The sequence below is a fragment of the Mercenaria mercenaria genome, chromosome 18 (assembly GCF_021730395.1).
Source record: "Mercenaria mercenaria strain notata chromosome 18, MADL_Memer_1, whole genome shotgun sequence".
Lineage (NCBI taxonomy): Eukaryota > Metazoa > Mollusca > Bivalvia > Venerida > Veneridae > Mercenaria > Mercenaria mercenaria.
Window position 1 is genome coordinate 31170099 of NC_069378.1, and position 19971 is coordinate 31190069.

Below are 19971 nucleotides of genomic sequence, written 5' to 3' on the forward strand. Positions count from 1 at the left end.
GTTGCATACAAATAGAATACATTTTACTTAAAATAACTTATAAATTATCTTTTCGTTATCTAGATTTGAGCGACATTAGTTTTTTTTTTCTTTTCAAAACCATACCTTGTATCTGTTCCATCTTTTCCTTAAACTTCTTTTCTTCCTGTTGAAGTTTATTAAAGAATTTTCGAACTGCATCAGCAAACTTGACATGTGTTGCTACGTGAGCTTCCTCCATCTCACATTCGCGGGCATCGCAATCAGTCAGCACAGCAACCACCTCTGGTGGCAAGCTATTACTGTATTCATGGTGAGCAGCACCACGCCTTTGTACTTCAGCTTTGCTTGATTCCTGAAGTTGGTTAGCTCCCATATCAATGTCTTCCAATGCTTTGGAAATAGATTGAACAGTAACACTATCTACGTCCTGCAGCAGCATGACAGCCAGTTTGTGTTCGCCTCTTGTCAGTTCTTCTTCCTTCTTGCGTTGAGATTTCCAGTAATGGCGTCTGGTTACAATTTCTTCCTCTAGCATTGCTAGAGCGCCTGCAGGAGCTGTCGGTTTACGATGACCACCAGAGGACAAGGTCACAGGTACAACAGTATCATTCTCTGGATTCAGTCTCACACCAATTACTGGACTGAGTTCACCAGATATGGCATCAATTGCTTTCTTTCCAATATTGATTGGTACAAGGCCTTAAAAACAAAATTATGTCAAAGCTTATTTACATTCATAATCATAATACAGTGCTAATACATTTTATATCTTTTCTACAGTCACTTTCCCTTATTCATGTTGTTATTGGATAAGCTTCAAAATGGTTATTCCATTGTCATTCTGTAGGCATAGGAAATAGAGATCAATATAATTGCACCTTTACTAATCCTACCAGGTGTTCTGTATTACAAAAGTGCTTCTTTTGTGACATTTTGATACAAGCAAAACTGTATTATCTGCACTATTAGTTACTTGCTGGTACTTTATTTTATTACTGGCTTGTTAAAAGTTAATTTTTTACCATGTGCAAGTTGACAGAATCATAGGAACCATGTTTTGAGGGGTAAATCAAACACAAATGAATAAATCCTTAATGTTTTTGTTGTGCAAAAAAGTATGACATTGTGTCTAAAACAGTTTTCATTTTCCATTCAATTGTGTAATTGCAAGGGAAGTAAACTAATAGATATCTCTGCTTATAAGTACTAGCCCAAGGCAAGAGTTGCAACTCCTTGTGGATCACAACTTTAAATTAAAAATTAAAACTTCTGTTATTGATATTAACAAAACTATCATAAAGTTCACATTTGTGAAATCATTTTTGGTTATTTCAAGGACTTGGATATCAATTTCTAGATTTTATTTAATAATACTATCATTGAAAATTTTAGGGTCTATCTCTACATTCTGTTTAAATTTAAATTAGGCCAAATACGAAGTTTCAACTATAGTGTTTTCCTTAAATCAAATTCGTTTTGATAAAATGCAAGTCATTGATTTATTTTTCAATCAGGACAATTTACATTTCATTTTATTTCCTTCTTATGACCAAGTTACAAATTATTAAAATCATTAAGGACTTGCATCAATAAACACAGGACCATATTATCTTATGTACAGATGTGGATTATTTAATAGTTCTTTACCTGCCCCTTCTGGGTCCTCCATTGTTCCACCTAGAGGTATAGTCTTGCCAGTCTGCCTATGTCTCTCAGCACCAAGTATTGGAACTTCCATTCCAGAGCCTGCCCTGTCTGGCATTGTTGTTCCCACCAGAATTGGTAGCATTTGTCCAGTTTTGTTAAGTTCATACATTCCTGAAGAAAATATATGATCACTTTATGAACTGATTCTTGAAGAAATATATCATTTACTCGTTAGTGAAATGCTTCATGGTAAATGGATTAGATTGAGCATTTCACTGCATGAGATTTGTCTAAAATGTAACTGTTTCCAATCTACAATAGTGAAATAAAGCTTTAATTTATATGTTTCTGCACTGAAGTGATACCGACATAAACAAATAGCAATGAAGTTGCATAATAGTAATCGAACAAAAGTTATCGTTCAAAGTAATCATCATTGTTTCTTCATTTCTTTTTTGTTAAGATATGATGTCAAGTATAAAATTATTTGTCAAAGATGTTCCTATGGGCCATACAATCTATAATATATACCTGGAGATCCACCAGTGGTTGCTAGGATAGTTGCCCTCTCTTGTCTTCTCTTGATATCCTGCTGTGAACGTAGTAGATGAACCTTCATCATCTCTCTTGCATGTTCAAGTTCCTTCACTGCTCTTTCAAGATTGGCTTCTTCAAGATGCACATGCACATTGCTGCTAGTGCAAGCTGCAGAAACACAGACATTTCCTAGTTTCATTACTTCTTGACAAAAGTGATTCTTTTATATAAATTTGTCTTAAGCATGAAATGTATCCATCTTACTGCATTAGTTATTAAAGTTTCATAAGTCTTTGAGCTGTATGTTAAAAACAGATGAAACAGCCATCCAAATAGATGCTATACATAAGTACATGGTTAGAAAGGCACTACTTTGAAATACTACACATGAACTTTGATAGTTCGAGCCATAAAGGGGGAGGAGGTAATCAAACAAAAATCAACTATGCCAAATATTAGAGAAAACAGTTATCAGAAATAGGATTTAATAAGAAATTCATATATTTCATGTTCCTAGTGGAAAATGTGGCAGCCACATTTAAATAAGGGCATTATGAGTCTATTATACATAAAGATTAAATTTATGATTCAGAAGGGTTAGACAAGACAACAACACTGAGGCATTGGTAGAAAAATTCAAGAAACCCAAATATTCTCACTACGGAACAACATTAAAACTATCAGTCAGAATTTTATCTATGAAGTGATGGGACACTGAATCACAAGTCATTTTAAAAAAGCTCAAATAAATTAAGTAAGAAATAAAGTCATTTTTTTATTAACATACAACTTACCACCCAGTGTTTCCAAGTATGCTTTCACAGCATCGTTAGCACGAGTTTCACATGCTAACACGTTCGAGTTGAGCAGTGCTTGATATCCTCCAGCTGATGGTTCAACATGTGTTACTGTCAGATGACCACCATGTACACGTACAAGTTTACTGCTGAGCGGCTCCACAAATGTTTCTCCTGGTAATATTGGTGTATTGTCTAGATTTATTCCTCCTACTGGCACAACTTCACCTGAAATAAGGATAGTTTATGTATAGGTTAAAGATAATTACTATCATAGATTTTAATCAAAGCAGACATAAAGAATACTCCTATTCATAAAATGGTACAAATATTTTTATGAAATTGCCCCTTTGGAGCAAAAAGGTACCAAGTGCTGATAATTAAAGAAGGTTATGGTACCTTTTTGCTCTAAGGGGGTGAAATAAGACATGTGAAATCATTTTATGGTCATGAAATTTCTTGGTTAGGCAAAAGATCATGGTCTGCACTGTTCGCTATTCAGTCAGTAAATTTTCAGTGAACACCCCTTTGAATAATAAGTGGTACTGCCAAAATTGAATGGACAAGTTCATTATAGAAATTTAGCAGGGTAAGTATAAACGGTGTTATTTGTTCATTGGAATTCAATTTCAAGGGCTGAACAAAAAATGACAATTAGTCCCCTACTATTATTAATGATATCAATAGACATGATACTGGTATAGACAGTAAACAAGAACATAAGTATAAGCAATTCTCAAATTACAGTTATCAACAGCCAATAAAGTGTTACCTGATTCCAAGTCCAGAGTAACAGACAAGACAGGTACTGGTGTCCCAGAGTTTGGATCAACCATGAGTGAGCCAATTTCTATTGGTGTTTGCAGGCCTGTCACAATGTCAACATGGGTACCACCAACTGGTAGAACGGCCTGTGTTTCCGGGTGTAGAGTAACAGCCAAAATAGGCACATGTAGGCTTGTCTCGGGATCGGACATCGGAGCTCCGTATCTTAAGTCACTAGCATGCTGCATGGGCTTGAGTTTTGTCTTGATTGGGTGACCATTTCTTGTTGGGTAGGGAACAAACGGAATATACTGTGCATCTGTGTGTGGTGCTTCGGCTAGAATGTTTAAACGGTTTCATTTTATTTGAAACTGATCAGAATCACAAATTATGTCATGTCGTGAGTGAAGGCACTGTTGCCTGAAAACAGTCAAGGCTAAAAGGCAAAAAGACTAAAAAAAATGCTGAAAGAAAGTTATCTTAAGAAGTGATTGTAGCATTGTCTTCAACATGGTGGTAATTAAAAAATTTTCGTTCAAACAATAAAGCTGATTTGGGCGCTTAGCACGTTCATTGCATTAAATATATACAGTCAAACCTGTCTTAAGCAGCAAGTCATAGGAATAACTGGCCTTTTAAGACAGTTTATTGCTTAATACAGTTTACTTTGTTAGGAAGGTATACAAATGGGAAATAGCTAATGTGGCTGCATAAGACAAATGCCTACTATACAGAGGTGACTGCTTAAACAGGTTTGAGTGTAGAAATAAACAGGATTTAAAAACAAGAGCTGTCGGAGGACAGCAACGCTCGACTATTTAACAGCCTTGTCGCTTGAATGAATAAGAAAGTCGAAAAAGGGGCATAATTTAGTAAAAAAGTAAAATAGGGTTATGGAACCTGCATAGTGCTTATCAGCTCATGACAGTGAACTAGTGTGTGAAGTTTCAATCCTTTCCCATTAGTGGATACTGAGATACCAGCTTACATACAAAAACTTAACCAAAAATTTCTATGTTGAAAAAGGGGCATAATTTTGTAAAAAAGCAAAATAAAGTTATGGGACCTGCTTTGGGCATGTCAGATCATGACAGTGAACAAGTGTGTGAAGTTTCAATCCGTTCCCATTAGTGAGTACTGAGATACCAGCTTACATACAAAACCTTAACCAAATAATTCTAAGTCGAAAAAGGGGCATAATTTTGTAAAAAAGCAAAATAGAGTTATGGAACCTGTGCAATGTAAGTCAGTTTATCACAGTAAATAAGTGTGTGAAGTTTCAATCCATTCCCACAAGTGGTTACTGAGATACCAGCTTACATACAAAACCTTAACCAAAAATTTCTAAGTCAAAAAAGGGGCATAATTTTGTAAAAAAGCAAAACAGAGTTATGGAACCTGTGCAATGTAAGTCAGTTTATCACAGTGAATAAGTGTGTGAAGTTTCAATCCATTCCCACAAGTGGTTGCTGAGATACCAGCTTACATACAAAAACTTAACCAAATCGGGACGCGGACGCCGACGCGGACGCGGACGCCGACGCATGGGCGAGTCCAATAGCTCTACTATTCTATGAATAGTCGAGCTAAAAAAAGAAAAACCAAATAGTAAAACGACTATTGGCTTTCACACAAGTCACAACACATAAAATACAGTCAAACCTGTATTAATTAGCCAGTTACAGGAGTGACACAATACAACTTCTAATGGCAGCTGTCAAGTAGGTTGAAATAAGAATTATAGTTAGGGTTTCAGAAGTAGGCTGACTGGCTGCTTAAAGCAAGCGTCTGCTTAATACTTGGCCACTAGGGCAGGTTCAACTGTAATGCATTCACTTCAAAATTAATAACTTAAAAAAAGAAATTATTACTAAAACTAAAATACAACAAGAGGGCCAAGATGGCCCTAGGTCGCTCACCTAAGAAACACACCATAACAGTGTAAAACATGTTTGACCTAGTGATTTCATGGAAACAAATATTCTGACCAATTTTCATTAAGACTGGACCAAAAAATTAGTCTCTTGTGATAAAACAAGCATTTTCTTAGATATGACCTAGTTTTTGACCCTAGATGACCCATGTTCAAACTCGACCTAGATTTTATCAAGGCAATCAGTCTGACCAAAATTCACGAAGATCAATTGAAAAATACAGCCTCTATCACATACACAAGTTTTTTCTTTGATTTGACCAAGTGACCTAGTTTTTGACCTCAGATGACCCATATTCAAATTCGACCTAGGTTTCATTAAGGCAATCATCCTGACCAAATTTCATAAAAATCAATTGAAAAAAAACAGTCTCTATCGCATACACAAGATTTTTCTTTAATTTGACCTAGTGACCTAGTTTTTGACCTCAGATAACCCATATTCAAACTCAACCTAGATTTCAACAAGGCAATCACTCTGACCAAATTTCATGAAGATCAATTGAAAAATTCATCCTCTATTGCATACACAATGTCTTTCTTCGATTTGACCTAGTGACCTAGTTTTTGACCCGAGATGACCCATTTTCGAACTCGGCCTAGATTTTATCAAGGTAATCATTCTGGCTAAATTTCATGAAGATCAGTTGAAAAATACAGCCTCTATTGCATACACAAGGTTTTTCTTTGATTTGACCTAGTGACCTAGTTTTTGAACCCAGATGACCCATTTTCGAACTTGGTCTAAATTTCATCAAGGTAATCATTCTGACCAAAATTCATGAAGATCAATTGAAAAATACAGCCTCTATCGCATACACAAGGTTTTTCCTTGATTTGACCTAGTGACCTAGTTTTTGACCCCAGATGACTCATTTTCGAACTCGGCCTAGATTTCATCAAGGTTATCATTCTGACCAAGTTTCATGAAGATCAGTTGAAAAATACAGCCTCTATCGCATACACAAGCTAAATGTTGACAGACAGACGACAGACAGACGACAGACGACAGACAGACGACAGACGCCGGACATCGAGCGATCAGAAAAACTCACCTGAGCATTGCTCAGGTGAGCTAAAAAGAGGCCTCACATTAAAATTCACATACATATAACAGCAGTTTCACTTGACAGTACACAGTAACAAAAGGGAAGCAGAGGTAAAAACAAATCACATGTGCAGAATTAATACCTGTTGCTGAGTCAACAACAAAGACCAGTCGTGATTTGATGGGGTCAAAGGCCACATTTCCTTGTACTGGTAGAACGTGTCCAGTTTGTGGATGGAGGAAGTTGTTTTCTGGAACTTGTTGAGTGCTGCCGTCTGCTAGTAACATGCTGGAACCAGCCTTAGCTTTCAGGAGACCAGTAGCCTTGTCTGTCGTAACAACACTTGATGATTTGCCTGAAATTATTATTGTTACAATCTTTACAAATGTGTAAGTATAATCCTTATAACTTCAACTTATTCTTTGAAAGGAAATGATAACTTCATAAAGAAAACGACTTCTTGTAAATATCAAACCAAACATATATTATCAAAATTTTTATGGATCAAGTGTCCCTAAACAGGCCATACAACTATTCCCTCCTTTTTCATACCTAAAACATTCTGTCCTTGGTCAGTTATGCAGCAAAGCTTTCAAAAGTTCTTTAGCATCTTTTTCATATTAGTAAGTTAACCATAATATAATGCCTTATAATACAGTGTATACTCACACTTTTGTTACAAAACAGTCATTAATATATTTCAACATCTTTCAATTTTTTTTCAGACTTAAAAAAAGTTTTTCGAAATTAAGTTCATGTTTTCACAATTGTGCTACTTTTTGCGGCATGATGACAGAGAAAAAGCTCCCTTACCAAATATGTCCTGTTTTGACATTGGGTTACTTCCATCGAGAAGCTGAGCACCTGTGCCCTGATGAAGAACACCCCAGCACCCAAGTCTGGCACTTTCTTCGGTTATATCTCCAGCCATTTTTTCACACAGAGCAGAAACTCTTGTTGCCATGGCACGATGAGCTTGTCCGTCAAAATGTCCAGTAGCATCAACAATCTGACCTCGTTGCATTTTTTCTGTGTGATCTTTAAGGGTTCGTAGGGCTTCACGTAGAGACGCCTGGTAGCTCACCTATTAAAAAAAAGGAAAGTTCCAAAAGCCACAGTGCATGTTATAATGACCCATTATTAAGAAATATGCATTATTGGTTCTTTTACAGTCTTGATATGTTCAAAGTCTATAATAAAGGTTCATTATATAAGCAAGACTAAATGTGAAACAGTCAGAAAAGAGATGACTAACATGAAAATGGTCATGAAATACTGACAAGCCAATGCATTCCTATTTGCCTGAGAAAATGTTTAATTTGTTTGTAAAAATATTAATACTAGGGACAAAAACTGCTCACATCTGTTATAAAAGAACAGAGAATGAACTATAGTAAGTTTTATAGTTACACAAAAGATCACATGCAGTTTTAAAAACAAATGCTGTCAGTTAGCACTGGAGTGTTAAGTAAAGGACTAAAAGTATGACATTAAATTTTGAAGAAAAATCCTAGTCATAGCAAAGCCCTGGGTCAAAAGTTATAAAACTCATTTTGGAAACCAGTCTCAAAGCTCCAGCATCCTATTGGCTGTTTCTGAGCATAAATTCGAAATTGACCAATGGCAAAGCTACATTTTGAGACTGGTCTCCAATCACTTAGCATATGACAGCTAAACTAAAATATTTATACATGTGTATCTTATTTTCACTCATAATTATGTTATTGCAAATCATGTTTATTGTTAATAATACATGCTCAGAGTGACATCATGTTAACTTAATAATAGCAATCAAGAAATAGAACTGCCATACTTTATCTACAATTTCATATGTACACATAATATCAGAATCGAAATAAGTTATATAATGTATGTTTAAATCAATTTGAATTTGTTTCACACTACAGAGAATATTTTTCTCCAGCTACGCCCTAGCGAAATAAATTCACAAGACTTATAACCTCTTTGACATATTAAATCAATTTAATCACACATTTGCTTAATGCTATATCACAGATTTAGCACAGGTAGGAAAACAAACCTGATGGGCTTCTCTATGTTTCTCATCATCTTCTGCCAAATCTTCCTGCCTCTTCAGAATGGCTTCGAATCTATTTCCAACCTCCCTGCGTCTTTCAAGTTCTTCCTCCAAGAAATGCAATTTACGGTCGTAATCAGCAATGTCTGTCTCAGTGGCTAAGAGAGGAGTACCCTTCATGTTCATCTTAGCAGTCCACATACCCTTTAGAGAGTCAGTCTGCCCAGCAACATTCTGGAACATGTGCTTCACCTGAAAATTGAACGGAAATATTGAATTTAATTGTGCTGTAAAATCAGTATTATTTACAGGGGATTAATCTTCATGGATTTCTTGGTTATGTCAATTCGTGAAATTAAATAAAAAAGAACAAATAAAATTCGTTTTCATTTCATTCCTAAAAATTTAAATTCATGAATTAAAATCCCACAAAACAAATGTTTCAGAGGAAAACACAGAATTTCATCCCGTCAAAACTAAATGATTTCAAAGAATCATAAAACATCATTTTCCAATATCCTCATGCACCTATCCCTCTATCAACTTATCAATATCAAGTATCGGTACTCTTATACCTAACTCTCTGTTCTTTCATATCCACACATTAAAACATTCTTCTTTTCTCTAGTTCTAACAAAAATTTGTAATCGCTGAGAGTCCTGTTTGCCAAGCAGTTTTGACTTTTACAAATCCAACAGACACAAACCTCTTCCTTCTGTTTTCCCAGTGTTTGTGTAATGTTTCTAGATTGTCTTGCCAGTGTGTCATAAACTCTGCCAGAGCTGAAACCCTCAAGATCAACCTGTCTGCTGTAGTCCCAGAACTCGTCTTCTGTGCTTTCACCAACAGGACCTGGAAGTTGGGAAAAAAACAAATATATTGTTAATTTATACTAACTTATTTTAACTCGAGTTAAATTTGAAATACAGTGAAACACCGCTCGCTCGAGGTCGCAAGGGGATGAGCAAAATGCTCGAGTTATCCATGGTTTCGAGCGACCCAAACATTGACCAACATACGAAGAAAATTGAAGTTTGGTTTCCAATTGTCATCGAGACCTTTGCAGAGGAAACGGTGATGCGTAATAATAACACACTCGTGACATTTAAAAAAAACATATTCTAAACGTTATTTATGATAGATCGTAAATTGTACATGTGAGGAAACAGCTAAGACATTTTTTACTAGAAATACTGTAATCGAATTCGAAATTTTCTTCTCCAAATTAATATCTCATAATTATCGTCTCAATTTTATGAAAAGGCTTTATTTGCATGCAAACAACTGTTGATTAAAATATTAAGATCTCATAATTATCTTCTCGATCCCGCGGACAAAAGTAATAATTAATAACAATTTTGATCAATAAAATTTTTCTTCCACCTTCATCAATAATTAATCTCATTATCAGATAAAATATACCGACAAACAAACATTTAAGATAGTGGGGGAATAGACCATGCAATTCTAACGGCGTGCGAAAATTTTAAATTAACCGATACATTCTGACCGCCGAAGGTGTGAAAATTTTGACACCTCTGCTCGAGTTTGCCATAATCAACAAAGAGTAAATTAATACACAGGGACCAGGTGTCATGCTCGAGCGATCGAGTTATCGATGCTCGACCCAGCCATGGTAATTTCACATAGAAAATAGAAGGAAATCGGCCGGGACCACATGAATTGCTCGAGTGAGCCCGGGTGCTCGAGTCATCGATGCTCGAGCGAGCGGTGTTTCACTGTATATGTAATTGAAAAACAATTCAAGCGGATGGTACAGTCATACCTTGTTCAATAGGTAGTGGTTGGAATGCATTCTCATCCTGCATAACAGCCATATTTCTGTGGTATTTCCTCACAGAGTACACAGTAGATCCTTTACTAGCATAGTTGTCAAAGTCGTATTTGGATGTTTTCTCACGATAGAATGGGAACAGGTACATGCTCTTGTTCCAGCCGTACTTCCTAAACAGTACCTGTTGATTACATGAAATAATGTCATATGTTAAAGCTAAAATGATTTTTTTTTTTTTAAATTTCATGCAGACAGAATTTCCTTGATTTGAGTTACTGAACAATGATGTCTTTTTTTCCACTTTAATATGATGTTCCACTTACATTCTTCTAATAGAATTGCTAAAGCAAAATATGTTCCTTTTGCAAAAATAATATGTCTTTCAGTGTGATCCAGATTTAGGCGACATATGGGTATGTGAAAAATTATGAGACAAATTGCACACTTGATGCAAAAGAATATGTCGAAAATTTTCATCCAAACTATGGGCGAGTAGTTTTAACATAATATTACTCTTTCAGCAGAAGTTCAATGTAAGAAAGAAATGAAACACTCACCAGCGCAATGATCATGAGGATTATTATAATTAGCCCTGCCCCAAGGAGAGCAAAAATAACCGGCCAATCAGGAGACTGCAGGATGTCCTGGTTAAATCCTATACCGTTTGAGACAAGGTTTGCCGTGGTCACTGGGAAGAAAGGTCCGGTTGTGGCACATTTTGCTCCCACTTGCATCACACTCACATACTGAAAAACATAAGAGAAAAGAATTGTTACATGAAAAATATATTCAAGGTCACTCAAGTGTTTGGTTTTTGCTTTGGTGTTAATACAGATCTGAAACTTTCAGAAGAGCATTGAGTAGAATCTTGTTTAATTTCACAACAACCAGCTGAGATTGAAAATAATTTTGTCACTCTTAACTATAGCATCTAAGCAATTATTTAGTTATGGTGATGTACAATTTCAAGAGAAAACTTCCAGTTATCAATACGTTTATTACTATTTTGTTTCTAAAACTCAATTTCTAAACAATAGTTCCATGATATGGGACTTCCCAAATGAATCAGTGGAATACCTCACCTATCAGGAGACTTCCTATCATGACTCAGGGGAATTCCCCAAATGAATCGAGTACAGATTTGGGGGTACAATCATCACAGAAAATGTTCCAACTTTCCTGGGTATCAAATAAGTCCTTTATATAATTTATATCCACAGAAAAATTTCACTAAGCCCTATAAATTCAAGAGCTCAAGCATTCACAAACATACCATTTTTTTGTACTGATTAGCACTGGAATAGAACACATATGTTCCAGCATCGTTAAACTGGTAAGAGAAAAGTGTTGTTGATGTTGAAACCAATGCCTGAGCCTCAGCCAGGGTCCTGAACCCACCATAGTCAAACTGGGAGTTGGTATTGAACAAATTGTTTCTGAAATAGAATAAATGTTTTTATTAAAAACAACAAAACATTTTAACAGATTTTGACTCCTGTAAAACATCTAAAGCCATAGTTTTTGCTTTGTATTTATTTTTTTTACTAAGTAGGGTAGCTGAGTAAGGTTATTATATAATAATTATTCTTCCATAATTTGTTTGTTTTTTGTTGGTTTAAATGTCACACCGACACAGTTAAAGGTCATATGGGGACTTTCCAGCATTGATGGTGGAGGAAGACCTCATGTGCCCCTGCGTGCGTTATTTCATCACAGTAAAACAACAGACCTTCCATATGCCAGCTGGATGTCTTCCTAAGATTCAATGCTCCGAGTGAGGCTTGAACCCACATTGGTGAGGGGCAACTGATTTGAAGTCAGAGACTTTAACCACTCTGCCACAGAGGCCACTTCCATAATTTAAGTATCATGATTATAGCATTAATTAACTCTCAAATTAATTGAAGAAAGAAGCCAATTCTGATGATATGTAAACTTTCTTGTACACTGTATTTGTCGTAACTGAAAAAATCATTAAATTTTGTAGGCTCTAAATTTCATACGGGTATCTCATAGGGACATGAATTCTTGTTTTTTTTAAATTTTGAATATAAAATGAATAGGAATTTTACTTGTTCTCTTACTAAATCATGAAAATTAGCCCCCCACGAATATAATGATTTCACAGTAATTCAAACATTTTAACGAAACAAGAAAAGACCTTTGATACATAAAAAGCCCTGCCTACCTGTCATATATTGGGTAATTGTTGTTATCCACTGCCCACAGCATAAATGCCCCATTTTCCAGACACACAATAGGATTTTTGATTCCGGAGAAAGTTGAACCATCATATACACTTGTTGCTAGGAGACGACGACGAGTATACGTGTTTGTACTATCTTGAGTGGCATTTGAAGTGATATTGTCTTTGATGTTAGACAGCAGAAGGGTCTGAAGAGCTATAGGGTCAGGCTCGTACACACCTATATACACAATAATGCTTTGTGTTATTTTTGTTCAGTTTTCAGTGACACTGGCACAGTCCAGTTCATATGGTATCTTTTCAGCTTTAACCCTTACCATGCTGGACACAACTGATTCTGCCTTTGCAACCAGTGTAGATCATGATCAGTGCAGTCTGTTCATGATCTGTACTGTTTGCCATTCAGTCAGTATCTTTTTGGTCATAGTACCCCTTTTAACAGTTAATGGTACTGTCGAAACTGGAAGATGGACAAGTTCATTTAGCAAGGTAAGGGTTAATACTGATGATCTCTTCGTATTATTTCCGGCATATGCTGGCACCTGGGTTAGAACCGTCAACCTTTCATAGGCAATATGGATAGATTCCTCATATGAAACAATTCTACAAATCCAGCTGTAAGTTTCAAACCCATATTGGATTGAGGAATGGTAGAAGATGAGACATAAACCATAAAATCAAATATCTCACTCTTTACCTGTACAAAACTTGTCAATTAATTATTTATGACAATAAACTTAGAGCCACCTCCTCCTGCATGCTTACAGTTTAAGCAGTGGCCACAGCCACATATGGTGCGCACCTGCCATTTGGTGAGGTGTTTAATTAATACAACTGAAACTCAGTACCTCAAATTCCATGGGATCAAACCAAAATTGGACATTTTTGTGCATGTTGTTTTTGGGATGGGCCTTGAAAATGTCTTTGAAATGGCCAGAATTTTTGCGATGAGTACGAAATGTCGAGTTTCAACTGTACCTAAATGTAACTTCTTCTTAAAAGCAAGGTACTCTTTGTATATATAACTAGTTACTATTCTGCACCATTCCAGTTACTGGCTTAGCTAGGTTACAGGATTTTATCCTGTATAATTTCGTTACTATTTATAGTTAGGCATAAAATTATTATAATGAGTATAGGCAAAAAAGCAATAATAGGGTCAATTTACTGCAATCAGGTAAATGTTTAAATAGAATAAATATATTTACCAAGAAATCCATCAGTTGTGTTATCCATTATTGCGAAATAAACTGGTTTTGATGAGTCGTCTAATGTGTCACACTGATCAGAGGTGAAAGCATTTACGGAGTTGATAATGGCAGTCAAACTTGACTCGACAAACTGCGCCTAGAGCAAAAATGATACTCATGTTAAAACAAGAGCTGTCTCCATAGGATGACACATGCCCCCGATGGCACTTTGAATGAATAGTTATGGCCGATGTTAGAGTTTAGGACCTTTGACCTACGGACCTGGGTCTTGCGCACGACACATCGTCTTACTGTGCCACACATTCATGCATAGTTATTTTAAAATCCATGTATGAATGACAAAGATATGGACCGGACACGCCCATCATTGCACTATCATGAAATATGACCTTTAACGTCTAAGTGTGACCTTGACCTTTGAGCTACGGACCTGGGTCTTGCGCGCGACATGTCGTCTTTCTGTGGTACACGTTCATGCCATGTTATTTGAAAATCCATCCATGGATGACAGAGATATGGACCGGACACGAAAATTGCCGACAGACAGTTCAAAAACTATATGCCTCCAAAGTCCCTTCGGGGGCATAAAAACTGTAACAGTATACCAGGCCTTCATTTAACTAGTATTGAAGTGTAGCTAATATTTTTGCATAAATGTTATTTCCTTACAAAGACACTTTCCAGCAGAAAGATACTTTATCTGAAGTATTAATTTGGAAGTAGAGTGGTTATGATATCCATTGAGATTCAAGCTTCAACTAAGACACAACTAAAGTCAAATGGATGTACCGGTATTCTTGCTTTTCAATGGTAAAAAGCTTCCACCTTGCTATTGGTCAATTTCAGAACTGAACTTGACTACGAATCAACCAATAAAATGCTTCAGAACTGAACCTAACTATGAATCAACCAATCAAATTTCAGAACAGAACCTGACTATGAATCAACCAATCAAATTTCAGAACTGAACTTAGTTTAAACAATATTTATTTTCATTATAAATTATACACAAAGTCAAACAGTTTTATATAGCAATAAATAATAACATGAACATAGCTTTCTAGTCTAAGGATATGTAAACAAGCCTGTAGAGGCTTATATTAATACAGCTCCTTGAAAGTTTGTCTTGCGATGTTTAGTGTACGACTACTTAAGCAAACATATTTTGGAGAGTAGAGAAGAAAAAAAAATATTTATATATAAAAAATAAAATAACAGACCATCAAAGAAGAGGGGACAAAAGAATTGTAGGATCAAATTAATACTTCAAAGATATTGAATGCTGAGTGCTACTCGTCTTCAGAAGACAACATACAAGTAAGTTATTGAGTTCGTGGATCAGACTACGATGTGAATCGCCCAGTAGCGAGGATGTATTTCTGTACTGTTGAAAAGACAAGAGCATTTTGATCAGTAGAAAGATTTTCCGACCCATATATCAAGTTTTGGTACGTTACAGGACAAGGCAAAGTTGAAAAGAATCTTTGTCTTTGAGCAGAATATTTTTGACATGCGAGAAGAAAGTGATTTACAGTTTCGATTTCACCACAAGAGCAATAGGGTGATTCAGTAATTGATTTTCGAAAAAGGTCATGATTTAAAGAACTACATCCTAGCCGTAGTCTTGTGTGAAGTACTTGTTCATTTCTTGTACCATGATAATAGTAAGAGTGGGGTTTTTGGCAGTTTGTGTTGAGTTTGTTTTTGAAAGCAGACAGAGATGGGGCTAGTTTAGTTGATTCAGGAAGAGAATTCCAGTCACGTATAACAGAAGGTAAAAAGGAGTCTTTATACAACTGAGTACGTGTATTAATTTGAGGGGTATTATTGATGTTACGGAGATTATATCTTGATTGTGTTTGACCTGGAATGAGTTGAGATAAGTAATCTGGGGCGATATTGTGATTCATTTTGTAAAAGGTTGTCAGTTTATGTTTTTTTCTTCTGTCGGCTAATTTTTCCCATTTGAGTTCAATATAAAGTTTTTCTATATTACATAATTTTGTTGCACGCGTTACAATTCTCGCTGCCTCAATTTGTACGGATTCAATATTTCTTTTTTCTTCTATGGTACAATTGTCCCAGACAGAGTCACTGTATTCTAGAAGAGGTCGGATAAAGGATATGTATAACTGTTCAAGAGACTTTCTGTTTAGTATAAATTTCAAAGATCTTAATATTCCTAATCTTTGCCATGCTTTAGATGTGGTTGCTGTGATATGTGACTGCCATTTCCCGTTGTTGTCAAAAGTAATGCCAAGGTGTTTATGATGTTTGACAGCTTTGATTGGAATGTTGTTCATTTTTAAGACTGGGTGATTTACTTTGTTCTTTTTTCTTGAGATTAGGAGCGTTTCAGTTTTGGAAGGATTGAAATCTACGAGCCATTTGTTCGCCCAGTTGTGAATCTTATCTAAGTCTGTATTTAGAGTATGAGCTGCAGTAAATGGATGGTCTACGATTACATAAAGACTTGTGTCATCTGCAAAGAGTCTGATGTTTGAGTTTACTTCATTGACTATGTCATTGATGTATATAAGAAATAAAAGGGGGCCTAAGATAGAACCTTGTGGCACTCCAGCGGGAACTGTTTGCCATTCAGAATAAGCGTTGTTAATGACAACACGTTGTTTTCTGTCAGAGAGATATAGACTTAAACCAAGTAAGAAGTGTACCTCGGATACCAATAGAAGATAGTTTCTGTATGAGCCCCTTATGCCAGACACGGTCAAAAGCCTTAGATATATCGCAAAACACGACCCTTATTTCTTTTTCCTTCGTCTAAGGCTTTGCAGAAATCATTGTATATGTAGAGAAGTTGATTTGTGGTAGAATCACCTTTGATGAATCCAGATTGAAGTGGTGTCAAAAGCTTGTTTGACATAAGGAAGTTGTATAAATACTTATGGATACATCTTTCCATAATTTTTCCAAGACATGAGAGGAGAGAAATAGGTCTGTAATTACTAGGATTTGATGGATCGGATTTTTTAAATACTGGGGTTACATTAGCCTTTTTCCAACCTGTTGGGACATAGGAATTGGACAGAAGTCGATTGAAATATTCAGATAGTGGAGAACACAACTCGTCCATTGCTTCCTTCAGCAGTCGAGGGCTAATCAAGTCTGGGCGGAGGCTTTAGAAGGATCAGTGTTTGATATGGCATCTGCTACATCCTGAGGAAGTATATTAATGCTGGTAAGGACGGATTCTGCTGTGAAGTGTAAGTTTGGTAGTTCTTTGTTTGTATCGTTAATGGAGGACTGTTTACTGAAGAAGACATTCAGAAAGTTTGCTTTTTCTAGGTTAGTATTGGCTATAGTGTCACCATTTATCAATGCTGGAATTGTTTGATTAGATTTTTCAAGTTTGAGAACAGTTTTAGCTAATTTGAACCAATTTTTTGAAGTAAGTGCATTTGTATTTATTTTCTCAATTATAGAATTTTGGTATTGGGTTTTTGCCTTTTTAATTTCTTTTATTACTTCGTTTCTCATTCGGCGGAATTTTTCCCAATGATAGTCGGTATTTCGCGATTTTGCTGTATTGTGAATTCGGTTTCTTCGACGGATAAGTTTTCGAATATTAGAGTTAAACCAGGGAACATCGTTAGGACGAATCGTAACGGTCTTGTTTGGAATTGAAATTTTAGCTGCTTCGTTGATGGTGGTTGTTATTTTAGATGCTACTAAGTCAAGGTCTTCATTAGATAGAATTTCTTGCCAATTTGTCGAGCCAAGAGTGTTTCGATAGGTGTCATAATCTCCTTGATCGTACTTCCATATGTGTCTTTTATAGCACTGTGTTATTGGTTTTCTCATTTTCAAGACAAGGACTATTGGGCAGTGATATCTAGTTAGATCAGGGATAAACGGATCAGTTACAAAACTGGTTAGAACACTGTTTTGGTTTTTAATGATAAAAATGTCAATAAGAGTACTGGAACTTTCTGTAAAATGGGTAGGTTCGTCAATAGTTTGAATAAAGTTGTATGAACTAATCAGGTTGTTCATTTTATTTGAGTCGGGGCCTTTCATATTATAATTGAAATCGCCTGCAATTATGATGTTTTGAATATTTGTATTGTGTGCTCTATCGATGCTCTCTTCTATTAAAGACCAATAGTGATTATTTGCATCGGGAGGACGGTAGAACCCGCCAAGTAGTAAGGACTTATTTTGGTAGACGCATTCAACCCATAGTGCCTCAAGACCTGGTAAGGAAAGGTCATTTCTTATTTTTCCATGTATATTATCACGAAGATAAATACAAACACCACCGCCAAGTCTTCCAACTCGATCGCATCGGAAAGGCAGGTTGAAATTAGATATCTTGAGAGATTCGTCTTTAACATCATGTGCCAACCAGGTTTCAGAGAAGATAAGAATGTCATATTGTTGTGCCTCTGCTTCAAGAATATCTAGTTTTGGCCGGAGACTTTGAATGTTCACATGCATAATACTAAGACCACTATTCAGGATATTTATAGATTCAGAATCAGTATCACTGCAAACCGATGATTCGCCGGAGGAATCATTTGAAGGACCTGGGTTAGGATGCACGTCTCCAGATAATAGTAATGAAACAGCAGGGACAAATGAGACAAATCTATAGCAATGTGCAGGAAACAAGTATAATTTGGCTATGCAGCAAGTAGATCCAGTCGGAGAAAGAAGATTCATCCTCGCTACGCACCTCCCTGTCTCCAATTTAAGACTTACGTAATACGTTCACTAAGGGTCATAAGGAGAACAGAGACAGAGCGGCACCTCGAAACCCATCGCAGACCAGGACACGAACAAGATTTACAGAATTTTCGGGACATGATTCTGAAATCAGCAACAATCAGCATTCTTCTAGTGGTCTTATTAAGGGGAAAGGATAGATGAAAACAAAAACAAAAATGGAGAAAAAAAGAATAAAGCGGTAGGATCCATAAAGGACGAATTTAACAATGGTACATATTTCTAGAAGCATAAGTAGGAATTCTAGATATTCCGTATGAAAGATCCGGTTCATTAAAGTATTCAAATAGTTATTTGACAGAGTCATGGTTCTTGGCCTATATTGACAATGAATGATGATAAACAAGTGTACATAGTTTCAAGACTGTACCTCTTGTAGCTTTTGAGAAAAGGATGACCTAAACAAAAACAAAAAAATAGCATAAATCACAGAATTTTCTGATTACTAAAAGGGTCATAATTCTGACAAGATGCATATCAGAATCATCATCCATGGCCCACACAGTCAAATAACGATAATGAATAAGTGTGGAAAGTTTCAAAGCTGTCCTACTAACAGCTTTTCAGAAAAGGTGGGCTTAAATAAATTTTTACCTAGCAAATCATATTTTCTAAGTTCAAAAAGGGCCGTAATCTTGACAAAATGCATATCATAATTGTGGTTCTTGGCCTAATACAGTCAACTAACTATACTAAACAAGTGCAAAATTTCAAAGCTATACTTATAGTTTTTGATAAAAGGTGGTCCCAAACAAAAATACCAACCAGTAAACTCAAATTTTCTAAGAACAACGATCAAGTGACAAAAATACCTCGTATATTTTTTTCATAAAATCTGACATGCAAAAATTACGATTATATACGAAAAATATTTTTACATTAAAAACAGTTTGGGCAATAATTTAGCGACGAGAATGTCCACATACGAGAAGAAGAGAGTTGCAAAACATACTTTAAGGAGCTTCAGACATTTACATATATGTACATGTAGTAAGGTAAACATTTGAATTGTTTACCATTTGTTATAAAAGAACGTTCAAAATGCAGAGCGACCGGCGCCGGCGACGCATCGTAAACAGAATGTTTAATTTAGCGGCGAAAATGTCCATAAACGAGAAAAAGAGAGTTGCAAAACATACTGTAAGGAGCTTCAGACATTCACATATAAGTACAAATAATAAGGTAAACATTTGAATTGTTTAACGTCTGTTTAAGGGAAGGTTAAACAAACATAGCGAATGGCGCCGGCGACGCATCGTAAATAG

At 35.9% G+C, this 19971-nt stretch overlaps 1 protein-coding gene across 6 annotated transcripts in view; it reads right to left on the reverse strand.

The window, feature by feature from the left end:
* LOC123538081 (uncharacterized) overlaps positions 1–19971 on the reverse strand; it is a 175751-nt gene that overhangs the window by 17002 nt on the left and 138778 nt on the right. For all 6 annotated transcript variants that reach the window (XM_053530446.1, XM_053530443.1, XM_053530441.1 and 3 more), the window contains 14 exons: positions 13958–14096; positions 12732–12969; positions 11817–11979; positions 11101–11289; positions 10535–10724; positions 9455–9600; positions 8752–9000; positions 7524–7794; positions 6853–7065; positions 3736–4065; positions 2961–3191; positions 2161–2334; positions 1630–1800; positions 106–681 (listed from right to left, as the gene is read on the reverse strand). In XM_053530446.1, the coding sequence (XP_053386421.1) occupies positions 106–681; positions 1630–1800; positions 2161–2334; positions 2961–3191; positions 3736–4065; positions 6853–7065; positions 7524–7794; positions 8752–9000; positions 9455–9600; positions 10535–10724; positions 11101–11289; positions 11817–11979; positions 12732–12969; positions 13958–14096 (3280 nt within the window). The remainder of the gene's footprint in view (positions 1–105; positions 682–1629; positions 1801–2160; positions 2335–2960; positions 3192–3735; positions 4066–6852; positions 7066–7523; positions 7795–8751; positions 9001–9454; positions 9601–10534; positions 10725–11100; positions 11290–11816; positions 11980–12731; positions 12970–13957; positions 14097–19971) is intronic.